This window comes from Patagioenas fasciata, chromosome 1, assembly GCF_037038585.1.
Source record: "Patagioenas fasciata isolate bPatFas1 chromosome 1, bPatFas1.hap1, whole genome shotgun sequence".
Taxonomy (NCBI): Eukaryota; Metazoa; Chordata; class Aves; order Columbiformes; family Columbidae; genus Patagioenas; species Patagioenas fasciata.
The window spans coordinates 140647381-140670174 of record NC_092520.1 but is presented as its reverse complement, the minus strand read 5'-3'; the positions used below and the strand labels follow the sequence as shown (position 1 = coordinate 140670174).

Genomic DNA, 22794 nt, shown 5'->3' with positions numbered 1-22794 from the left:
TATCCTTGACTGTTCACACCCTTTATGTGTAAGGGAGTCTTCGATCTTACAGCGAAATAGCACTTGTATATAACTTCAAAAGTCTGCATTTTTTATTGTGCTTTAAAAATCGTTATGACCTTTTCAAAATACCATCAATGTAATGTTTTAGTTTCAAAGTAGCTTGCTTCTTTGTATTTTCTTGAAATTGGGGACCTTTCATCCCATATGCAAATCTGCAAGCCGTATTCTCAGTATCAGAAGCATGATGAGCAAAGAAGGGAGGTATTCTACCAGGGCCTTGGGTGGACAGGGGAAAAAAGTAGATATTTAGATAACTGTCATATTATCTTCCTGTTGTTACTTTAAGTGTTATTGTTTGTTAACAATGTTCCTTCTTTCTTTCAGGGGATGAGTTAACTAAAATGGAGAATGAAGATGAGCAGGGTTGGTGCAAAGGACGTCTGGACAATGGACAAGTTGGTTTATATCCAGCGAACTATGTAGAACCAATCCAGTGACAAAGAAGACAAAGTTAATAAAGAAGTGTTACAGAAGCTCTGTAGGCCTGTACAGTATATATTTAAAGTGAGAGGAAGCTGAGTGATATATAGAGTGTATATATTTTAATGAAAAGGCGAGAGCTTGATACTGAGATCACAGTGATTTAAAGACAGAAGTTTGAACTAATAATTTGACATTGTTTTCTAAACTTATGGACAATGCAAAGGAAAGGGGGTTAGGTTGAAAAAATAGTATGATAGGAAAAATACTTCTTAAGCTTTTTCTTTCCATGTGGTCTATTATTGTGAATCCTAAACATTTTTGCATTTCCTATGCTTGTGCCTCATCCTACCCTAGGTATGTGGCTTATACTCACTTTTGTTTAATCAGTTATTTTAAGTGACCTTCAGTAACTTGCAACTTGAATTTTAAAGATTATTATAGTTAATTTTTTATTTGTTCTTAGCGAGGTCTGAAAGATGCAGTATTTTTTTATTTAAATGCTATGTAGTTAAACACCTTTTTGTATGCTTGGATTTATCAATTAATACTTAAATTATGACATAGGTTTAGTCACCAGTTGACCGAATGAAAACTTTTTCCATGTTGTAGTAATCTTTCTATGTTGTCGGCATGGCTTGAAGTTGTAAAACAAATACTGTATTTAATAAATATCTGTTACAGAAGGTTATTTGTAGCAGAGAGATGGGCAGGTGTCATGGGTGGGGATTCTATTATGAATGTTGTTTATGTGGTTTGACACTTAAACTAAGAGTTTTCCATCTAGATCATAAATGGCACTCAAAAGACAGATAAATTATGCATAAGTCCCAGAATAGTAGCTATTTCCAGCACGTGTTTGCAGGGAAAAAAAAAATAATCTCCTTTAAACTGCTAAATATTATTGGGTGATTTGAAATGTTAAATCTGTGAAGGCTCATTTTTTTGGACAGAGAAGACTGTAAAATAGACTAAATGCTTTTTATTAAGAGTCTATGTTGTGTATATGTACATATAATTTGATATTCCAAAATATAAAGAGCATGGCTATTAGTTATCAAGCCTTTTGATGTCAATAAGATTTAGACTGTTTTAAGAGTTTAAATTATAGGTATATTTAAATCTGCTTTCCTGCCATATTCATTACTGTACCATAGACAAAGTATTCTGTGATTAGATTTGCAGAAGTACAGTACATACACTAGCATACTCAAAATCAGTATTTATGGATAAATTTGTGGGTCAAAATATAAACTAGCTTTAGTCCTTACATGGATTATTGTAGCAGAACACTGTAAAATCTACATTTGTTTGCAGTTACAACTCAGTCATATGTAATTGTGTCAAATAGTATATGCATTTGTGACATTTAAAACTGGGTTGTAAAACTATAGCAGATTATGTTTTAAAAAACTAAGTATCAGGTAAGTAAATATGCTATGTTAGTAAGCTACACTGTAATGAAGCTAACAAATCTCTTTTGAGGTAACTATAAAACATTGTTGGTAGTTTTGGACTTTATAGTTTGCTTTTTGAGCTTATATTTAGTCATCATTTTCAATAAATCAAAATGTACAAGCTTAGAAAGTGGATGTATGTATATGTCTGTCAAGGAAAACTTACCAACATAATTTTTCATCCACAAGACGGTTACTAAAGTTATCAGGAATTACTGGTTTGGGTCTCTGTATTGTAAAATATTTTAGAAAAAAATAAAATCTGTTAATCTCTTAAATACACAGAATGTACTTTTACTATTTCAATGTATGTGAAAATAGTCTTATGAAGTAAATAATCTGTGCACTTCATTGCAATTCAAGGTGACAAAATCTGCATTACCTAAGAGAGTCATAAATTGGAGGATGACATCGTTGCATTGGGCTGTTAACAAAAATTGGGGGGTGCTGTGCACAGGGGCTCTTGGCGAGACATTGCAGCAAAATCTTTATGGAAGGAGACCATGTCTTTTATGGATATGCAGAATCTACTGTGATGCTGCTTTCTGTGATATAGTCAAGCCTGATACAGCTTGGGTGAGCAGCTAAGCTATTTTTTTAGAGTATCTGAAACTTCTACCTTTTCTGAGTTTTCTTGCTGACTGGCAGTGATTAATGTAGTAGTGTTTGGCTAGCTGAAAGTTTTATCTCTCTTCTCCCATCAATACTGCATCTTTTAATCTAAATAAAGTACTAGTTCTTTATGCTGGAGGCCCAGTTCAGTGAAAGCACTATAGAATCCAGGAGGGAAGGGACCAAGAGATGCTTCTAGTCTAATGCCCTATTCAAAGCACAGTCAGCTCTGCATTCAGACCAGGTTGTTCAGGCCTTTGAGCTCATCTGGAAAACTTCCAAAGACTGATTTTATAACCTCTCTGTTCAATCTCTTAAAATGCTTAATTATATTTTTTCCCCATTTTATTTGCAGTTAGAACCTGTCCTATTGCAATTTATGACCTTTGCATGTCATTCTGCTGTGCTTGGATGGAGCCTGTCTCTGTTGTTTTGGTGGCCTCTTTGTAGGCGCTGGAAGGCTGCTGTTGGAAAGCCCAGATTAACCTCTTATCCAGGCAGAACAAGCCTCTTCTCACAGGCCAAGTGCTCCATCCCCCAATGTCCCTCCACTGCACTTGCTCAAGTTTATCAGGATCTTGCACTGAGTGAGGCCGGGGGGGGAGTGTGTGGGGTGTGTCTGTGTCCAAAACTGGACAAAGTCTTCTATAATACTGAGTAGCAGAAACCAATGGCAAACTTATAAAACATTTTAAAAGTATTTTTACTCGACTGCTAACAAACAAATACAAATAATAGGTCATTTTAAGTGCTTGAAACTCTTATTATACTTCATTTCAATTAGAACTTTGGGAAACAGACTTGGATTTGGTCAAGTGAAAATGGCTAACTTCATCCTCATTTTGAATGAGCAGTTGTTAATGTTGCACAGATGAATTCAATTGAAAGTTTTGCTTTAAGAACATGGATTTTATCTCATTATCTACTATATAGAGTTTGAATATACTCATCATAGCCAAATTTAGAATGAGAATGCAAGTGACTTCTGGAAGCTACCTTGCCCAGCCAGGGACCTCAAAGCAGAGGTCCAGTTAGAGCAGGTTTTTCAGGGCTTGTTCAGCTGAGTCTTGAACATCTCCAAGGATGAAGATCCAGCCACCTCTCTGAGCAACGTCTCTTAGTGGTTCATCACTTTCACCATGAGTTGTGTTTTGGTTTGTTTTCCCTTATATGCATCAGAATTTCTCATGTTTCCTCTTGTACTTTGCTTGTGCACCTCTAAGAGTCTGGCACCATCTTCTCTACACTTTTCCATTATGTAGCTTGACACCAAATTTTGAACACACTTTCCCTAGACTGCCTGTTATTTTACTTGTAGGCTATAATATGAACATATATATATATTTGCTATAAACCTACTAGATGTCAAAAATAAAGCTATACTCTCAGTGTAATAAACCAACCCATTGCTATTATCTCTTGTTGAGATGTCTGATGTTTTTCTGATGTAATACTACTGTTCTCACCATGGCTGAGGTTTTTTTTTTTATATATTTGTTTTCTTCTGATTATGTCTCTATTCATAGCATTTGCAAAGCAGAAATTAAGGCAGACTTCACAACTGGAGATGAATAGAAATACATTTATAGTAGGAAATCAGAGAGAATAAATTCGATGGTTTTCTAGTAATCTGGTATGATTTGGGTGTTGTTTTTTTTAAATAACGTTTGGCAGCTGTATATTCTTTTAAAACAAATAAGGGATAGAATAGAGAATGGTATACTGAAGGCTGGATATGCAGCAGCACTACCTCCTGTTTTCCTAGAGTTGCATCTGGTTTAAAAATTAACTTTAAGATTACATAATCTTTCTCTAACCTTTCTGGTTTGGCAGAAAGTTGCTTGTTCACCTCAAAACAACAGGGAGCTTGCTAATTGTGGCTGAAAGCATACCTAGTGGTCAATGTGATGAGCTGCAGGTTGTGTTCCTGATGTGAGAAAATGCAAGATAATCCCAGTTTTGCTGGAATACTTTCACTTTCTCATTTGGTTTGGACTAAAACATAAACAGCAATTTCAGAACCTTGCAAGGGTCCTGTGGCAATTACTGCAGTGGACAATCCCTTCAGCATATTTGACACCTAGCAGTTTACCTGCTAATGCTCAGTATTTACCATTATCAACCTGCTTTAGTTGCATTCTCCTGTTAGAAATTCACATCCCTGTGTGATACTGTATTTATCCTGTAGCACAAAATTTAAAAAATACTTTAGGTGCTGCTTGAACCTTCCAGTCAGGAGAGAGTACCTACATATATCTGAAAGTTCTACTGTGCATCTGTCCACATTTCAGAAGGTGTAACCTCTTCTCTAAGAACAATTGTAGTGAGTCAGGCAAGGTCTGTGCCAGTGGTACATAGCTCGTGCCTTGGGAAGAGTGTAGGAACAGGCTGGGATACAGTGATACTTCAGCTGTATTATTTTCAGCTTTGCGTCTGGTTCTATGAAATAAGAAAATTAATTCGTCATAATTTTAAAAATTCAGTTCACTGCTTTGGCAACAACTGAACACAACACTATTGTTCATACAGATCTAAATAAAGTAAAGGCAACCTCTAGTCAGTTCCAGAAAGAGAGCTAGTAATGCTTTTTCTTAGCAGTTGCTAGTTCTGACCCCATTAGAGAGGATCAGACCATATTTTTATTTTGCTTTTGACTTTGAAATTCCCTTGTTGCTTTATATGCTCAGTCCTGTACAAGATCCTTTTGCAACTGTTTTCCACTTCTGTGATCATAAGTAATTTAATGTCAATAAACTGCCACCTTTCCACTCATCCTTCTTATAGATAAGTACTCCAATCTAGAGTCCAAGCATGAATCCATCTTGGGGGACACACAGGTAACCTCCCACTTTTTATTACTGTAGTCAGTAACTGATTTATTAAATGATCTCTTCCCATTATTTCATGGCTGTTTACTTTGGCTTTTATGAGGGAAATTAGCAAGAACTTTTTGAAAAATCTAAGTCACCTATTCCCTCAGCTATTAATAGTGTGACCCATGAAATCTCCAGCCCTGTGAGGTAAACAACCATGTCAATTGTGAAGTACTATGATAGATATTCCTAGAATCCTTATGCAGAAAACACTGAAATTTGATTGCCCTGGCATAGTTGGAATGCTATCATGTGACAAACATAGGTGGGTTTTGCAATGAGATGCTGCTTCTAGCCATATCTTTCCAATGTCCTTGAATTGCTAATACAAACAAGCTTAACTAAGCACAGCTGATTGAGTCTGCAGAGGGTTTGTCTGTAAATGACAGTATAGTAACTTATTGGCTTTGTACTGAGCCATTGTGTTGAGATGTAGACCACTTACTAGAGTGGAAAGTTCTAAGAAACCTCACCTGTTTGAAGTGGTTATTGCTTCTTGATATTATCAGTACAAGCAATGCATTAGTACTAAATAAAAACGTATTACTAATGTGTTGAAATGTTTTCAACTGGTTTTTAATCTAGTTAGTAAACTTCATTTCCATGGTGTGGGAGTAGGCATTTGGATGCTTGATCTTTCTGTTCTAGAGAAGAGATTTCTGTATTGATTATTTGTACTGGAATGATACATGTCAAAGACTTTATTGTCTTTGGGGATATCAAGTGGAGAGGGAGGCTGGCCTAAAAATTCTGGAGCTACAACTTTCATGAGGCAACATTTTCATTATCAACAATATAGCTGTGAGCAGTGACAAATTTTTTGCAGTGTGACCACGTTTTCCGAAGGACATCAAGCACAATTGACACATATCCTCCGGCTGTAAGGGAACCTTTGGCACTGGGAGGGTAATGTAGATCTAGCTAGCATGACCTGGGACTATACCTATGTTCCATAATTTCTCAGCAGCAATGTGAGGAGAAAACAAGTAATGGGAGGCTTGATAATAACTGGAGAACAGCACTAATAGAATTTTACAGAACTACAAGCTTTGAGAGTTGGGAATGGCACCAAATATTTTAGAGCTGTGAGACAGTAGGGGGCTGCTGAACTTTTAATTCCATATAACTCCATGTAGATGCAAGTGCCTACCTCCATTTATCAAATCAGCCAAAGATCTAGAACACAGGCCTCGAGAGATGATCCTGAATGGTTATCATTCTCGGTATTCAATTGTTCTGGTGGGACTGTTCAGCAAGATTCAGGAGCTTGAGACTTTTGTTGTGGCATTTGGATAGGTGAGTGTAGGAGAAAGCATTGGAACAGGTTGCTTTGCCGATGCTGCATCAACTCACAGAGTAGCTCTGGCACCCAAAACCTGGGTGTCAACAAAGTATTACAGGGAGACCCCATCCACTTCAGGTCTAGACTGGGTATGCAGAGAAGGGGGTATTATCACAGAATCATTTGGGGAGGAGGGGGCCTCAAGACTTCTCCAGATCAACCTCCTGCTGAAAGTGAAGTCAACACTCAACTAAAAGCAGGTTGCTGAGGGCTTTGTCTGGTTGGGTCCTGAAAACTTTCAAGGATGGAGATTTCAGTTGCTCTGGGAAAACTGTTCCCAATGTTTGATTCTCCTCATCATGAAATCTTTTCTTCATATCAAATTGGAACTGTATTCTGGGTTGTTAGTAAGAACAAGAGCGCTTGGGTTTTGATTTGTGAAACGGCAACACCCAGTGTCATACTCCGGCACGCTGGCAGTGACTTGCTCAGCATTTGCACCAAATTAGAGGGCTTGTAGTACAACCCTTCTAGAGAACTGTACTTGCCTGACATTTGCTTCTGAGCATACACATTTAGCAGTCTTCCTCCAGGTATACCTTTGTCAGGCTAGCTGGCATGGAAGCAATTTTTAAATGGTTCTGTGTGCACTAGGAATAGAAATGTGTATTTGGGGCATTCTTGGAAACCCCTAGCGAGACATGACATTACTACACTGAGCCAAAACTGACAAAGCAGAAGTTGTGGTCCACTTTGCCACCACTGCTGCTATTCTCTTTGTGCCTTCCCTCTGATATCTACTCAAACCACAAACTTGCTGAAGAACTAAATGCCCACCTATTTTCTGGAAATGTTGCCTTCTGGGGCCTATTCTGATGGTTTCCATTATTGAGAGTCTAGTTTGCTTCTGCCCTGGGACTGGACAAGGTCACCATTAAGGGAAGAATAGGACACAGAAGCTGTTTCCAAACAACTTCAATGAATTGGCATTCTTTCTCATGGACAAAGAAAGTGGCAGCACAACATGCTGTGAATAATGGGGCCAGGGAAGCAATCTGTGCTCCTTGGACAGTTTTTTGTCAACAATAAAATTTGCTGAGGATTGAGGACATAAGCAATGTCAGACCCGGGAAGTCAGTTGTGCTCACAGCGCTGGTCTGGTATGCGGTCTGAGTAGGGACCTGCATTTTTTTATTTGCTCAATGTGCAGAGCACCCAGTGAATTATCAACACCGCCTTTTTCCTGGCAGAGATGGACCAGTTCTACCCTTCCTTCTGCTCTTACCTCCATTCACTATATTACCTTTCTTCTACAACCTCCAGTGTGGTCTAAGATTGCCTCCAGGACCTGCTTACCTCCCTCATGTTCATTAAGCATGTGCTAAATGCTTTTCTTCCATCTTGTCTACAGCTCATCTCCTAGCAATCAGCTGAGCTTGCAGTCTGCAACAGGAATCTGTTTAGCGTGCACATCCACATAGTTGAATTGCAAAGTACAGCCTTAGGGTAGAGGTGCTGTGTGAGGCCAGGAAGGGATGGTGCAGAGTGTGCACTTGTACAGCTGGGGAAAGTATGGGATGATAAAGATCATCCTTTTCATGCCAGAAAGATCCATCTTCAGGATGACCTTGTTTTTCTGATATTAATTGTTCCAGTTAACTGGCAAGATTGCAGCACCCCATCTATTTATTTATTTATTTATTTTTAAATGGTACTGATAAAGGTGACATAATGGACTCTCCTTTGTGGAAATTTGGCAACTCTTTCTCCCTGTGAGGCCAGTGTGTGTAGGCTGGGATGCCAGTCCTTGTGCAGTCCAATGGGATTTGGGAAGCATCTGTGGAGGGGAGTGTGCTGTAGGGAGCACCTACAACCACATGAGCAATGTCTTCCTGACATGTGATCTTCACTTGTAAGGGGAGGTCTCTTGCTAGGCATTCTTGATTTCAAGTGATTGTGAAGGAGGGTGATATCTGTTGGTATAAAACAGGCAACAACTTTTGTCTCTACAAGCTCAGATGTTTTGTGTCTAGTCCCCCTGTTACTTGGCTGTATGCATACAGATGGATTTTTGGACTGCTAATCCTGTACTTTGATCAGGCCCCCTACCAGGCTGAACAAAATTAATCTGGAATAAAGAGGTTGCTGGCCTGCTGCCAGCAAATGTCCACGCTCTGAAAATGTAAGTGTTAATGCATTTAGCTGACTGTTCGGATAACTAGTGACTGACTCCTAGTGATTAGAAAGGCCCTATGGCACCACGGTGTGCCTCAGTTGCAGTGCTGAGGGCCCAGCATGGGGACAGCACACAGCACATGCTCCAGCAGAAGTCCCTGAACCAGCGGTCATGGCTCTGCTCACCGTGTGACTGCTGCATGCAGCGTGGCCAGAGCTGAGGCAGTGACAGGTCTCGTTACCTGGAATGACTTCCCCACTGACTGGCAAGAACTGGGGGTTGTTAGCTTCTCTGGGAGATGGTGAACCTCTTGTACTTGAGACACTGAAGGTGATGTGGGGTTGAGGCTGAGGGGCTGAAGCTAGATTGTCATGCAGAGCCTTGAATGTGTCTATTTTGGACCTTAGGTAACTCAATCTGTGGCCCTGTTCTTAAGAGAAGGTTAGAGCAGGCAACCTCCTGAGGGCCTTTCCAAACTAGACTTTTCTGAAAGAAAATGACAGAATTATAGAAAATTTGCCTTAACTCTGGATATGGATAACTATGCAGTCTTACCTGTGTCAGAAGAGTAAGCGAGAAGGTGATGCTGTCTCTGATGAAGAACAGTGCCGAGATGCCATGTTCTGAAGGTCCTGTTATGGATCATCTTACTGCTGCTCAGTTCTGCAAAGCCACAAAGTTGTCTTGGCACTGTTTTGCAAGGGCCACCCTTAAGGATTTCATACTTCTAGTTCAGTGCTGGCCATGAGGGACCTGGAGTGGCTCCTGCAGGCCCCCTGCAGCATCCTGGCTGGTGTTCCAGCAAAACGGTTCATTAGTCTGGCATCTCTGCTTTGCTGAGCTTCATGACCCAAGTGACAATCCTCCTGTAAGGTGGAGAGCTGTGACAGAAGGTCTGTGCTTGGAACTGCATTCAGTGCAGTGTGGTTCAGGCACTCTAGGTTTTTGAAGTAGGGATGCCAGCCAGTTACACAATTCCTGATGATATTTCTATTATTCTCTTTCCTGTGCCAAGAGGCGTTATGATTTCAGATTTATGCTCTGAACACGCTGCTTTTGAAAGCAATTAAAACCTGTTTTTTAGTTCTGGTTTGGCACTGACTCACTTTGTCCCCAGCCATGTGCTTTAATGCTAGTGAAGAGAGGGAACGATGCTTTGAAGCAAAATTTTTACAGGACGCTTGAAACCTACCTGTTGAGTGCAAGAGCAGGAACAAGCCTCTCCACAGCCATGATAATGTACTTTATCACCTGTCCTGAGGGGAACGTGGCTGCTTCATTATTTTTTTTCCCAAACCCGGTCAATGGAACAGGTGGTGCTGTTCTCCTGAGGTGCCCCGAGGAAGCGAGGCGGCCGGGGCGTCCCCCCACGTCCCGTGCCTGAGCCCTCTCACGGCGAAACATCCACCGCCCCAAGCCAACCACCTCACGCCCCTCACCCGGCTTCCCCGGTCTCCCTCCTCCCTCCCCGCGGCAGTTGGAGCGCCCAACGGAAGGCGCTGACGCAGCAGAGCCGCCCGTCTCCACGGCAACCGGGAGGTGGGGGGAGCGTCGCCCCCTCTCGCCACGCCGGCGACCGCAGGCCACGCCGCGCCCCGCCCCGCCCCGCCGCGGGCGTGCGCGCTGCGTGGCCGCCTCCCGGGCGGGGCGGGGCGGGGCGGGGCGGAGCGTCCCGAGGCGGCGTGGGGCGACCCGGCGGTGCGAGCGGCCGGTAACGGCGGCAGCTCCCGCTCGTAGCTCTCCCGCCTCGCCCCCACTTGCCGCCCGGCGCCATGTGCGAGCCCAGCAAGCAGGACATTGCCGCCATCTTCAAGCGCCTCCGCTCCGTCCCCACCAACAAGGTAAGGGCGCTGGGCCGGGCTGGGGGGAGGCGACGGCTGCGCCCCGCCGTTGTGACACGTCGCACTGCCGGCGCGGCAGGGAGGGGGAGTGCCCGCGGCCAGGCACGCCCCGCCGATCGCCCCGGCCCGGCTGCTCGCTGCCGGGGGGCTTGTGAGAGGAGGGAAGGGCCGTGCAGCTCCCCGGCCGCGGCCGGCCCGCAAGCGGGGCAGGTCTGCCGGCCTGTGGGGCGACCCGCAGGCGTGGTCTGCCGGGCGTTCTGCGTTCAGCCTTTCATTAGGAAAGCGCCGCTTCTCTCGGGTACCTGGTATCTGAGGATTGCTAGAAGGAGGGTCAGCTCAGCTAAAAATAAAAAACAGGATCCTAAACAGTAACAACCTAGAGTGTTGAAAATGGTTTATTTTTTTCTTTCTCTTTTTCTTTTTTTTTTCTTTAAAGAAACAAAGCCTGTTGTGGCACAACAGCTTCTGTGGTGATAAAAGTTCGATCTTTTCTTATCACGTTGAAGCTCGTCCAGTGGTGACTTTAGTTTCTCAGTGTTGTAAAGCCCTGTTGTTTTTATTTAGTATTCATTACCTACGAAGGTGTGTGGTGGCTAGCTGGGAACTGGGACAGGTGCCTCAGACTGCGAGGTGACATGGCAGAAGTGTTGGGTGGCAGAACTACCTTCAGCAGATACGTGCTTCTGTGCTGCTTTTTAGTGCCACCTGTTCCATTGCATTGGTATTACGATATGGGCTGTGAAGATGTCTGAAAAAGACACTAGGAAAATTTGAATTAGTGTAATGAGGAAACACCTTGATTTTGTTTTCTGGGATATGAATCTGGAGGTCTGTCTTTAGTCCAGAACTGACTTCCACACTTTGCCCCATGCAGTCTTAATGATTTGTATTCGATGGGCCCATGTCTGGTTTCTCAGAAAGTGTACCTCAAAGGTGAACGCTTGCCAACAAGTTTCATGCAAACATTACAAAAACTTGCCTTTGCAATGAGGTGAAAAGTTCATCAAGGAAAGGTCCTAATCCCAACAGGGAGAGTCAGAGAGAAGTTTTTTTTACAGGCTCCTGAAATACACTGGCAGTGTGTCTAGGAGATTGTGTAGTTCTTTAGTGCTGTTGTGATGCTTTGTCTCTACTGGGATCACGAGAGAATCAGAAGGTACTGCCCATGGCTGGTGAGGACAGAAAACCTGAGGATGGAGTGCCTTGAACAGTTCTGAACTTGTTGTTACTGTACTAGCCTTAGTAAGGTGGTTGCGGTGCATCTGTTTGCTCAGGCATGTCTGTCTCTCCTTGCAGTCATGTCAGGTGCTACACAGAAATTCAGTGCTGATGTTGGCAAAGAAATACTGGCACAGTGTGTGCTGCCATTCAGGCTAGGTCAGTTTGAAAAGAGCAGCTCAGGTGCAGAAAAGTCACATTAACACTGCAATGACACCCAGTCTTGTTGACCTGTAAAGACAGGCAGGAGAGAGTGGGAAACATCAACATCTTAAATCTCCCAACTCTCCAATGCCTGTGTATCTGACCAGTCTTCTTAAGTAAAAGTCATTGCTGCCATCAGTTTATCCTCTCATGTTTAATTACATCTTGTTTTGTCTCTGTTCTTTTGTGTTCTTCATATGCGATCTGCCCCTTTTATTTGTAGAGTGTTTCTGCTTGGAAACAAAGACATGGGAAAGTGCAAATGTGGAAAGAGTTCTTTGTTAAAAGCTTCGTAATATGCTATAACTATGTTATGTATGCCTTGGAAAGAACTGGTGTCTCTTCTGTGCAGCATCTGGGCTTACTGAGTGCCTACTATAGGCAGGCATGTACATTTACACCATGCTAGGTACTCTGCAGTATTTCTGAGTGCACATGAGCTTAGTAAAATAATGCTTGTTTAAATGTGCGGTTTAATTTGTGGATTATAGTGTGTTGAAACCGATATTTGAATAATTGTCTTTAAATTTACATATCTACGATTTGATCTTAGTTTACTTTGTTTAGCATAAGAAATGGCTTTTTTTGAGTTCTTGGTGTGTGTCTTTGGGTATTACATAATATAGAGCTGCCTGATGACACTTAACAGACATGTTACAATTATTAAATAGGATGTATTTTGTACATATAATAATGTTCATAGTCCTTAAGCTACCTGGTGTTGCTAACTTGTGTGTTTGTGAAGCTCACCTTTAAAAGTGAAGACCTGTACCCTGAGGCTGTGCTGGATAGTCTTTTTTTTTTTTAACCTGGCATATATATTCCTTTGACACTGTTAGTTTTTTATTCTCTTCTGGTTTTTTCTTTTCTTTTGTTGATTATGTTATCCATGTCTCTGCTTGGAGACCTAGATCAAAGATCTGAACCACCTGAAAACTAAGTATGTGTGTTGTGGTGGTGGTTTATCAGCTGTTCAGTTCCCTCCCTTGTATTGGCATTACAGGTCATGTGGCTGTGGCATGAGTTGGACCTACCTTTGCTCTGAGTCAAAGCTGGCTTCCAGTAGGATCAACAAATGCGATTGTGATACTGGTCATGGCGGCTGGTCTCTAAGGGAGTAGCTGCTTGGATTTAGATCACTGACCAAGTGTAAAACTTGCCTCCTGGGTTTCAGCTGGTTTAGTGTTGGTCCAGCTGTATGCAGCCTTGCCATGGTAGGAATGGCAAGAGCAAGGAGATGCAGAGCTGCCCTGTGGCGGTGGCCCCGTTACATAGGAGGTTGGAAGTGTCTGTAACCGTGACCTCAGGGGTAGGTCAGCTTGCTGAACCTGCCCACCTCTTCTCTAGTGCCACAACTAACATTTCCATATCCAATAACAATATATATTATGTATGTATTTATTAACATAGGTTTCTTGTGCAAGGTGGGTGTTGTATGCTTAACTGACTGCTTGTTGTGGATTATACCCAGATCTTTGTTTTTGTTCTGGTACAAACAGGATTTCTGCTATTTTTAGTTTTTTTTGAAAGTAACTGTTACTGAAGTGAGACTGTCCTGCAATGCTTTAGCATAATGTAAGGAAAAATAATGCAATAGCTTAAGCATATCCTTCAATTTGATTTTTTTATAATTATTTAGATATTTTAGCAGAATTAGTGTAAATAGTAACGAAACATGCTTCTATTTCTGTTGCATAACATGATAGAAATGACAGTTGTTACACTACTTTCACAAGAAAGTTAGATCTTCCTACTTGCATCACAATGCTGAAAGCTATAGTTTTAATGCAGATGAATAGTTTTTACAATGTCTGGTAAATAGCTGATAGAGAGTCCTGCATGAGTGGAGATACTGAGCTGTACTGCTTTGTGGCAGCTAGCTTCCAAGGTGATGCAACTGCCTTTTAGGATGTTGAAATTAAGAAGTGCTTATAATTGTCCCGGGGAGGAGAATCTTCAGGGATGTTTATAACTGAACCTTTCCAAACATGGGTTTTTTACTTTAACCACCCACCGATAGTCGAGATTCTTGTTTCCCATTTGTACTCCAGAGAATTTGCACAAGACTTACTTCCATAAGTCTGCTTTGCTCTCCTGTGTTAGGAGCAAGACCAGGGCTGTTCTATTAGCTTTGGTTTCAATCAGAATTTTCTCCTGTTTTGTTGTCCTCATCCTCCTTTTGGCCTTGTAAGGAAAATAGCCAATTTAAAATGAAGATGTGGCTCATGTTGTTTTCTTAAGGAATGACTTCAAAGACTGAAGAGAACTGGGAAAAAGATAATCTGTGCTGACTACTAAGGCTATGTGTTTTCTTAGAATATGGCATCCGCGAAGAGTGACTAATTTCCCTAACTCCCTGTATGTAGTTCTTCCATTTGTGCTTGTTTCAGGGACTTTCTCTAACCCCCTCCTTTTGTTGCTCATCCTCTATAGCTTTGATCTTATTTCTTCTTTCTGCTGTATGCCAGTGAATGACCCCATTTCCACATACACTAGTGGGATGCATAAATGACAACATTAATAAATGTTAAGTCTCTGTTGACAGAGAAAAAGAGGATTCGCGCATGCAGAAACTGTGACCTCCGTGCTTTCTGTTTGTGTTACTGCTCGTTAGCCTAATTGAAGCTCAGACTTAAAATGTTCATGTTTTGGAAGAGCTAATGCTGTATCTGCTGGTGAACTTCGCTTGTGCCTGATAAATTCAGACTGTACGAGCTAAAACAGACCCACACTAAAACAAGGAGTTTAGCTCCTGAGAGTGTACTTTAAATTAATTTGGATGAATGACAGGAGAGCTGACTTGAGTGTGAACTCAGGTCTTGTTTGACTGGGTAGGTATAAGAAGTAGAGACAAAAATCTCTACTTAGTTGTATGAATGGAGTTTTGAACAAGGGGAGTTTTTTTTGCTTTTCCAGCCTGATGAGGAGGTGCTGGAAACATTGTGCCCTGTATGTAGAGTATACCATATGTCCCCAGCTGATTGGGAAGAAACTTGGTTTTATTCTTTCTGCATATAGCTAGAACTTCACTCACTATCTGAGGATGCATTATATTTCTAGGAGCATGTTAACTGATAAAATTGCAGATTGGAACTCCATCGATTTGTGTGTAAAAGCTTATTTCTCCATGGAATTATTTCTTAACAGATACCTCTTACTGTACCTATAGATGGGTGCTTTTACTGTAGAAGTACTTCTTTGAAGCCTTTATAAATACCACTGAAAAAGCATTTTTTAGATAATGAAATGCAAGAATACAAGAATAGACGTGTGCACATGGCATGAACTAGGATAGGTGTTCCTTGCATTTGAAAATTGATTTGTGTCAGATAAATTTTTTGTTCTTGCTTTCCTGGACTAAAGAAGTACAGAATTTAGAATAACTGAGACAGGACTTGGAAGTTGTGATCTGCAGACCTGCAGGGTATATGAGATGTAGACACAGATACCTCATGTATTTTTGGCTGAATGTTAGGAGTCTAATGAGGTGGCAGAGGATAAGAAGTTCTTGGTTTTGTCAATGCAGTAATTGTAGGCATATTTGTTTATTAACCCATGTTATGGACAATTAAAAGGTTGATACAGCAACACATGTGTGCTACATCACGCAAATAGTCATGTCTCGCAGAGAGTGCTAGGCTGGGCAATACACAGCATGGAGGCTTTATTCACACAGCTGCGTTTCAGAGGTTTACTCTCAGGGCCAAGCATTCTATATAGGAAAGTACATAAAGATCTCATTACTAGTGGCAATAACTGCAGTCACAAGTATGTTCTGAGGAAAGAGTAGACTCTGGTACGTCAGGAAGAGAACCTGCCCTTGGGAAAAAGTTTCTTGAATGCTTTCATGTTTCAGTAGTGCTCCATGTTCTGTGTTAAATATCAGTTTGAACTAGACCGATGTGGGTTCTCTGTCCCATGGCTTCTCAGCCTGTGGTCCATGTGTACACAGGTTATAGACAGAAGTTGAGAAGGCACGTAGTCCTGTCTAGTTAGGGCAAAGACACACAAACATGGGCAGATTGTGTAACTCCTCTTTATATTTATAAAATTAGGATTATGTGAAGTTATCAGGTCAGCAGATGCACTAGGGATGAGTTAAGTAAGTTTGATCACTGCAAGGGTGTTAGCATGACCTGTAACACAACTTAGAAGATGTGGTTATGCTCAAATCCTGTTACTGATCTTTATTTTCTTTAAGGTATGTTTTGACTGTGGAGCGAAGAACCCTAGCTGGGCAAGCATAACATATGGAGTTTTTCTCTGTATTGATTGTTCAGGGACCCATCGATCTCTTGGTGTTCATTTGAGTTTCATTCGGTAAGTAGTTTGTATGCTTTTATAATAAAAATGGCATCTTTTAATGTTTTTGTTTGTTTGTCCATATACCTGCTTAGAGAGGAAAACCCATTATTCTCTCAGCTACTGATTCAGACCTTTTTAATGCTTGTATTGGCTTTGATGTGTCTCATAGCTGCTTGAGAACTAGGTAAATAAGAAGGGTTTGGTAGAATTTGTTCCAGGCACCTGTTCCCATCACCTGCTTCGTGTGTTTCTGGTGCACATTTGTTGGCAGATTTGTTTCTACATAGAAGATGATGAAAATGAAGAACAGAGTAAGCATGCTGAAGTGTTTTATCACTTTTCCAAATAATGACTGAAGCAAATATTACTTTATTATCTTCAACAGTGTTACAGTGTTTTTCTCATAAAGATAATCTGACCCCCCCCGGCAAGCCAGTTTGGAGAGCTAAATAGCATTTTGCTAGCTTTGCTTCCCAAAGTAGTTCTTTGTGGTGCCACCCAAGGGTTAGTACTGGAGTAGTCTAAAGAGCTACCTGCTCCTTTTGGCAGCTGTTTAACTCAAGCAGTTGATGCAGTAGATCTGCACCCTGAGCTTGTCACATTTAGGTGAGTATCCCAACTGATGGCCTCTGGGCATTTTCGGCCTGATAAATAGTTACATATTTGAAATGTAAGGCTCTGCTTGAAGCAAGTGAGAGCAATGCATGCACGAATGGAATGCAGATAAAAGCAACTGTTTTTCATCAACTAAAATTTTTCTTCATCTGCCTTTTCACTGTACAAGAGGCCTCTCAAGAATCCATTCCTAATGATCACAGTATTAATTCTCCTCATTCTTATTGAGCTTCAAAATTTTGTTGTGGTATGACATCTGAATGGTCACTTTGTCCATCACATGTGATTGTCATTTGCTGTTGACTGAATTCAAATGTGATTCCTGAAAATATGTCAAATTGGTGCTTTTTGAAAGGGAAAACCTGTCAGCCAGAGGGTGCATTTTTTTCAAGCTTTTGCAGTTTGAAAAACTGTGGTGGTTCTACATGGCCTTATTAATTTGCTTTGCACATTGTGTATTGTTGCAGATTTTTTTTTCTATAGGTGCATGTTTTTCACTTTACAAAAAAAGGGTGGGAGAGAAGCATTTTACGAAACGAAAAGGGAAGAGAGATTTTAAATGGCATTGGAGATAACTTTAAAAATGTTTCCTTCTGTTTAGATCGACAGAACTGGATTCCAATTGGTCTTGGTTTCAGCTGAGATGCATGCAAGTTGGAGGAAATGCAAACGCTGTATGTACTCCTGAGTATTTGCTTTGCACATTGAAGCTTGGAAGCTGTTGTCTGTCCTTGGCTCACATCTTGGGGATATTTTTATTTCTCCACTCCATTTCTCTTTTTATTTTTCTCTTGTTTTTAAGAATTCCTTTGAATGCTGATTGCATCTTCCATGCTTCTTGCAACTTTTCCATCTTGGTATTATCTGCAAATGTTTAATTTTTTTCTTACAAGTCATTAACAAAAATCACTGAAAGGGCCAGGTCAGGTTCCTTGTCAATAAGTGTCTAATTTGACAGGGAAACATTGTCAGGTGCTGAAAAAGAGCTTTCCAACAGCTTGTAAACCTAGTTAATGGGCATTTTCCTGTGACTGTGCTTCCTTACATGGTTTATGACAATAGCCTGCCAAAAATCATGTCACTGTCAAAAGTGACACTGAAGTCAAGATGTGACTTCCAGCTCAGGTACAACTGAAGTCAAGATAAGACATGCTACACTGTCAGAGAGGAAATAGCAGTGTTTTGGTTGGGACCAATTCAAATTGGCTGTTACTTTCAACTTGATTTTTTAATGTACTTAAAAATAAGTTTCTTACACAATGTTTTGGGTTTTTTTAAATTGGAGTTATGTTGACAGCTGTACAGTTTTCAGTCTCCTTTTTAAAATAGGATGATTTCTTTTGTCAGCTTTTTCAGAATCTTGCCTGTTGTCCCATGTTTTTTGAAGACTGGCCGCCAGTAACAGAGATTGCTTCCCTAAGTTGACCCACCCAGTGTGGAAACATGCAACTTCCCTAAGCAATTTCTACTTTTCTTCTAATTCCCTGTATGCTTACCCCTTATCTTTCTTCATTTGTGCTTTGTCCTTAATGCTGTTTCTTTAAGAAACTTCACCCAAACTTTCTTTCCGTAGGCGCTTTCTTCACGATTTTCTTAACAATCTGTTTCCTTAAGTCTAACACTTAATATTCTGATGTTTTTTTCCTTTTTTAGAAACTATTTCCATAAAAAAGTTACGAATTCAGTATCATTGTTATTTTTCTTCCACTTCTACATTTTCCAATCAAACATTTTTCATTGAATTTAGCATTCAGCAGGTCACTGTCTCTGGCTTGCAGATCTGAGCAGGTGCATGGTGTCTTCTCCCTCTTTTTCTGTCTGTTTTTTTTTTCTGTCTTTATTTTTTGCCTGTCCTTTCTAAGTTACACCTTTCTGCATTAATACTGCTGTTATAGGAATTTATGCATTGAATTTCGGTTATACCACTTAGTACATAAAAATCACAATTTTGCTTGATCACAATAGGGAGATTTTGCATGAGAAATATTTTCTTTTTAACCAAAGGTTTAAAAGCTTTTGTTAAACTATATAAAACTTTGCTATACAAAGGTTCAAGGAAGATGGAAAGAAGAGATGTCAAAGTTTGAAAAGTTCTTCAGTTAATCTTAGAAAGCATATTACCGGAAGAATAACAGTAGGCCTTTATAATTTAATTTTATGAGTTTTTGTCTTTCTACTTGGATATCACTTTTTCCTATCATACATTCTACCAAGAGGTGTAGTGTACCCACAGCCAGCCCTCAAATACCTCAAATTCACAATGACCCGTTTTAGATTACCTAAGAAGATACCTGAAACTTTAAAGACCATTTTAGCAAACTGTCTGGAGATTTTGAAAAGTAAAATTAACACTTTCTTCTAATTGCATTTAAAAAAATCCCTTTTTATTCCAATTAAATGCCACATCCTGTTTTTACTAACTACTGTTTAGAAGCGCTATCAGATTAATATTAATCTTATGTGTTCTAAAATTACTTGATGATTCTGAATCTTGGATAACAGCTGTCCTGAGCTTTGTAGTTATTATCAGATTGCTAGAAAATCTGAACTGTTCTTATTTCTTTTTTTTTCAGAATAAATCACAATGATGACTGCAATTAGGGTTTACAAAAAAAAAAGCTCTGAATATGAGGTTAATGGGTATATATATTTAAATGCGAAAATGCACCTTTTTGGCATCTATGATGTTTACAACTGTTCTGTTGTAATCACAGAAGTTGACTTCCGTTATCTCTCTCCTGCATCGTTGTTGCTTAATTTTTATAGAAAGCCTGGCACTTACATACTGGATTTATGCTTTGCATTTGCAGCATATGAGGTCATAACCTTAGGTTATCCAGACGTGCTGATGCTATCAGAAACTTATTTATTATGTTTTAGGGAATACTCTGATGTGTTCCTCCATGCAAGAGTGTATGTTACGGTTTGCTAGTCAATTCTAGATAATGAGAAAACAATTGGGGTTTTTATTTATAATTGTCAAACAACTTGTGGAACCTTGATATAAATGTATTGATTTGCTTTTGGTTGAAAATCTAAATCAGAAGAAAATTTTTCTTATTTATATTCTTGGGTATTTATATAAAAATACAAATATATGGATACCTATATATGCATACACACACTTTTCTTTTGAAGGAAGACCATTTTTATACAGTCATTTTGATGCTATTGAAGATACATTTTTCTCTCTAGCGTGCTAGAGATGAAGCCAAGAATTGCCTTTTAGAATATCAGGAATGTCCTGTGAAGCACAGGTACTGGCAAATCGATTTTGCCTCTTCCTTTCTACACTTAATTTCAGAACTAGGTTTCTTTGTATATGATGGCAGGCTTGCATTTTTACATGCTTTTAAAACATCCCACTTTTGTATTTGGTTTTTCTGTGGTTTTATTTGTGCATAAAGAGGTTGCCAGTATGGAGTTTTCTTTTTGTTTGGAGATCTATGTAGCCTCCGTAATTTAAAATATTAGATTTAGGTAGAGGAGCAGAGTATTTTGCTGCATTGCAATGTATTTTTATGTTTAATGTAATTAGTTTTTAAACCTGTTTCTCATAGCATTTTCTGTGTTTTACTTCATAGTCTGCTTTTTTCCATCAACATGGATGCACAACAAATGATACCAATGCAAAGTACAACAGTCGGGCTGCTCAGCTTTACAAGGAGAAGATTAAATCTCTCGCAACACAGGCAACAAGAAAGCACGGTACTGATGTGAGTAGTGAGTAGTCTTTATGATTTCTGAAAAACATGTTCTTTCATCATAGAACAGGGGTGTCAAACTCATGTTCGCCAGGGCCCACATCAGCCTCGCGGTTGCCTTCAAAGGGCCAAATATAATTTTAGGACTGTATAAATGTAGGAGCAGTTACATTTGGCCCTTTGAAGGCAACCACGAGGCTGATGTGCACCCCGGCAAACATGAGTTTGAGACCCCTGTCCTAGAGTAATTTGAAGTTTCTAATCAGTAATGCAAGACATTATCTGTCTTTAGGAGGTACTGATACACATTGCAGTGAATGGGCTGGCTGGGGAGTAAACTGTAGCTTACCTTTTTTGTTTGGGAAAAAATATCAAGATAGAGCTCAACTGGTGTTTCAGGACCATTTCTGGCTTACTCAAAACAATCATTTTAACATTTGCAGTAACCTGTAGGAGTTCTAGGCAGAAACTTCAACTGTTCTTCAAAATGGAAACTTCTTTGTTTGCAGGTGTGCTCCAAAATTATATTTGTGGTATTGCACAACAAAAATGTCAGCACTTCTTGGTGAACTATATAGTGTTTTTATTTTTACTTATCTGGAACTGAATTATTATTGAGAAGTACGGCATTTAAAAATGTAAAAGTGCTAATAGAATTAGCTACAAAATATTTGTGATTTAAGTGGAATTTGATTTAAACAGGCAAATGTGTGTATTTACTTTTTTCACTACAAAAATAATATTTGAAAAATTAGCAAGTTATATATATCCAGATCTTGCTGTTCTGAAACTGTTCATGCATGCTGTCAAAACATTGTCAAGTTGTTGACAGGAAGAAGTTATTAGCAGAGTATGCAGAATTAGTTTGCTGAGGTGTTAAATAAGCTTGACGGCAGTTCTTTTCTGCATATACAGAAAGCGTGTGTTGATTGTTTAATTCAGCTTGTTAAAGTCGGTGACTGATTCATTTGACGTTGATCAGATGAGTGGGAATTAAAGGAAAAGCATGAAAGCTTGTTTGGTGGGGTTTTCTAATCTATGCATCAAACAGCATGAAATTGAATGGATTATAATAATTTTATATTATAAATGTTATAGATAATATAGTTCACTAACTTCAGAGAATTTCTTTTGACTTAACAGCTTTCGATGTAAAACATGTTCAAGTAAATATGATTTACGTTCATGATAGGTTCCCCAAAGGACACTTTGAAGAATTGTCAGTATCTTGCTTCAATTACAGATTCCATCCAATTGTTTAATATTAATTATATATGTATGTCTAAATTCCTGAAGTAAGTTATTCAGATAATTAGATTTAGTACCAACCATCCTCTCCCCATCTCATTAAAAAAAAATTATTCTCTACCTTACTGATAGAGTTGATTGGTGAATGATGAGGTAAGCTTGTTGCACATTCCGTAACCTTTTTGGACAGAAGTAATTATTTTTGCTTGTGTATCTTTTGCACATAGTAGGAAGAACCATGAGAAATTATTTGCCTATGAGTAGCCTTGGAGAGCAGATCACAAGTTACAGTCCCATCCTGCACGATGCTCAGCGTGACCTGTTGCACCACGGGCCCTCCAGCCCACCCTGAGTTCAGGCATTGCTCAAAGCTCTCGGCATTTGCAAAACCCTGCTCTAACTGTAGCAAAGCTTTGGGAACTTTGAGACTAGGTGAGAAAATCCATCAGAGTGTCAGACCACACTGATAAAATTCTGAAAACTATTTCCAATGACGGCTACTTTTGTTCCCTTCCTCCCCCTTTTTTAAAATTTTATTTTATTTTTGCTATGGACAAAATAAGAATATTAGGAAGAAAATACGTTGTATGAGAATATGAGAAAAACTTATTATAAAGCTCTAGTGGTACTAGATATTGACAGTATTACTGCAGCAGAGCTTATACTGAGCATTTTTTTAGGAAGGAAATGGATAATGTGAAGGAACACATCAAAGATGGATTAAATAAAAAAGGAATGTCATATGTTGAAGCTTGAATAAATTTGTAAGGAAAGAT

The 22794-nt window shown here is 39.8% G+C and overlaps 2 protein-coding genes and 1 long non-coding RNA gene across 6 annotated transcripts in view; 2 read left to right on the top strand and 1 right to left on the bottom strand.

Moving 5' to 3' along the window:
• Positions 1 to 2218, top strand: part of PACSIN2 (protein kinase C and casein kinase substrate in neurons 2) — a 28539-nt gene extending 26321 nt beyond the window's left edge. For all 3 annotated transcript variants that reach the window (XM_065844802.2, XM_065844792.2, XM_065844783.2), the window contains one exon: positions 388 to 2218. In XM_065844802.2, the coding sequence (XP_065700874.1) occupies positions 388 to 500 (113 nt within the window). In that variant the 3' untranslated portion in view covers positions 501 to 2218. The remainder of the gene's footprint in view (positions 1 to 387) is intronic.
• A 6175-nt stretch (positions 2219 to 8393) lies between these two features.
• LOC139827045 (uncharacterized) lies at positions 8394 to 10365 on the bottom strand. Of its 2 annotated transcripts, none has more exons than XR_011737229.1 (3): positions 10076 to 10365; positions 9439 to 9749; positions 8394 to 8680 (listed from the first exon to the last, which is right to left on the bottom strand). It is a non-coding gene; the product is annotated as an uncharacterized lncRNA (long non-coding RNA). The 2 variants fall into 2 exon arrangements; XR_011737230.1 differs by having other exon boundaries at positions 9439 to 9546.
• Positions 10366 to 10532: 167 nt separating this feature from the next.
• ARFGAP3 (ARF GTPase activating protein 3) overlaps positions 10533 to 22794 on the top strand; it is a 34784-nt gene continuing 22522 nt past the window's right edge. The window contains exons 1-4 of the mRNA XM_065852561.2: positions 10533 to 10724; positions 16348 to 16466; positions 17668 to 17740; positions 20651 to 20782. Coding sequence (XP_065708633.2) covers positions 10656 to 10724; positions 16348 to 16466; positions 17668 to 17740; positions 20651 to 20782 — 393 coding nt within the window. The 5' untranslated portion in view covers positions 10533 to 10655. The remainder of the gene's footprint in view (positions 10725 to 16347; positions 16467 to 17667; positions 17741 to 20650; positions 20783 to 22794) is intronic.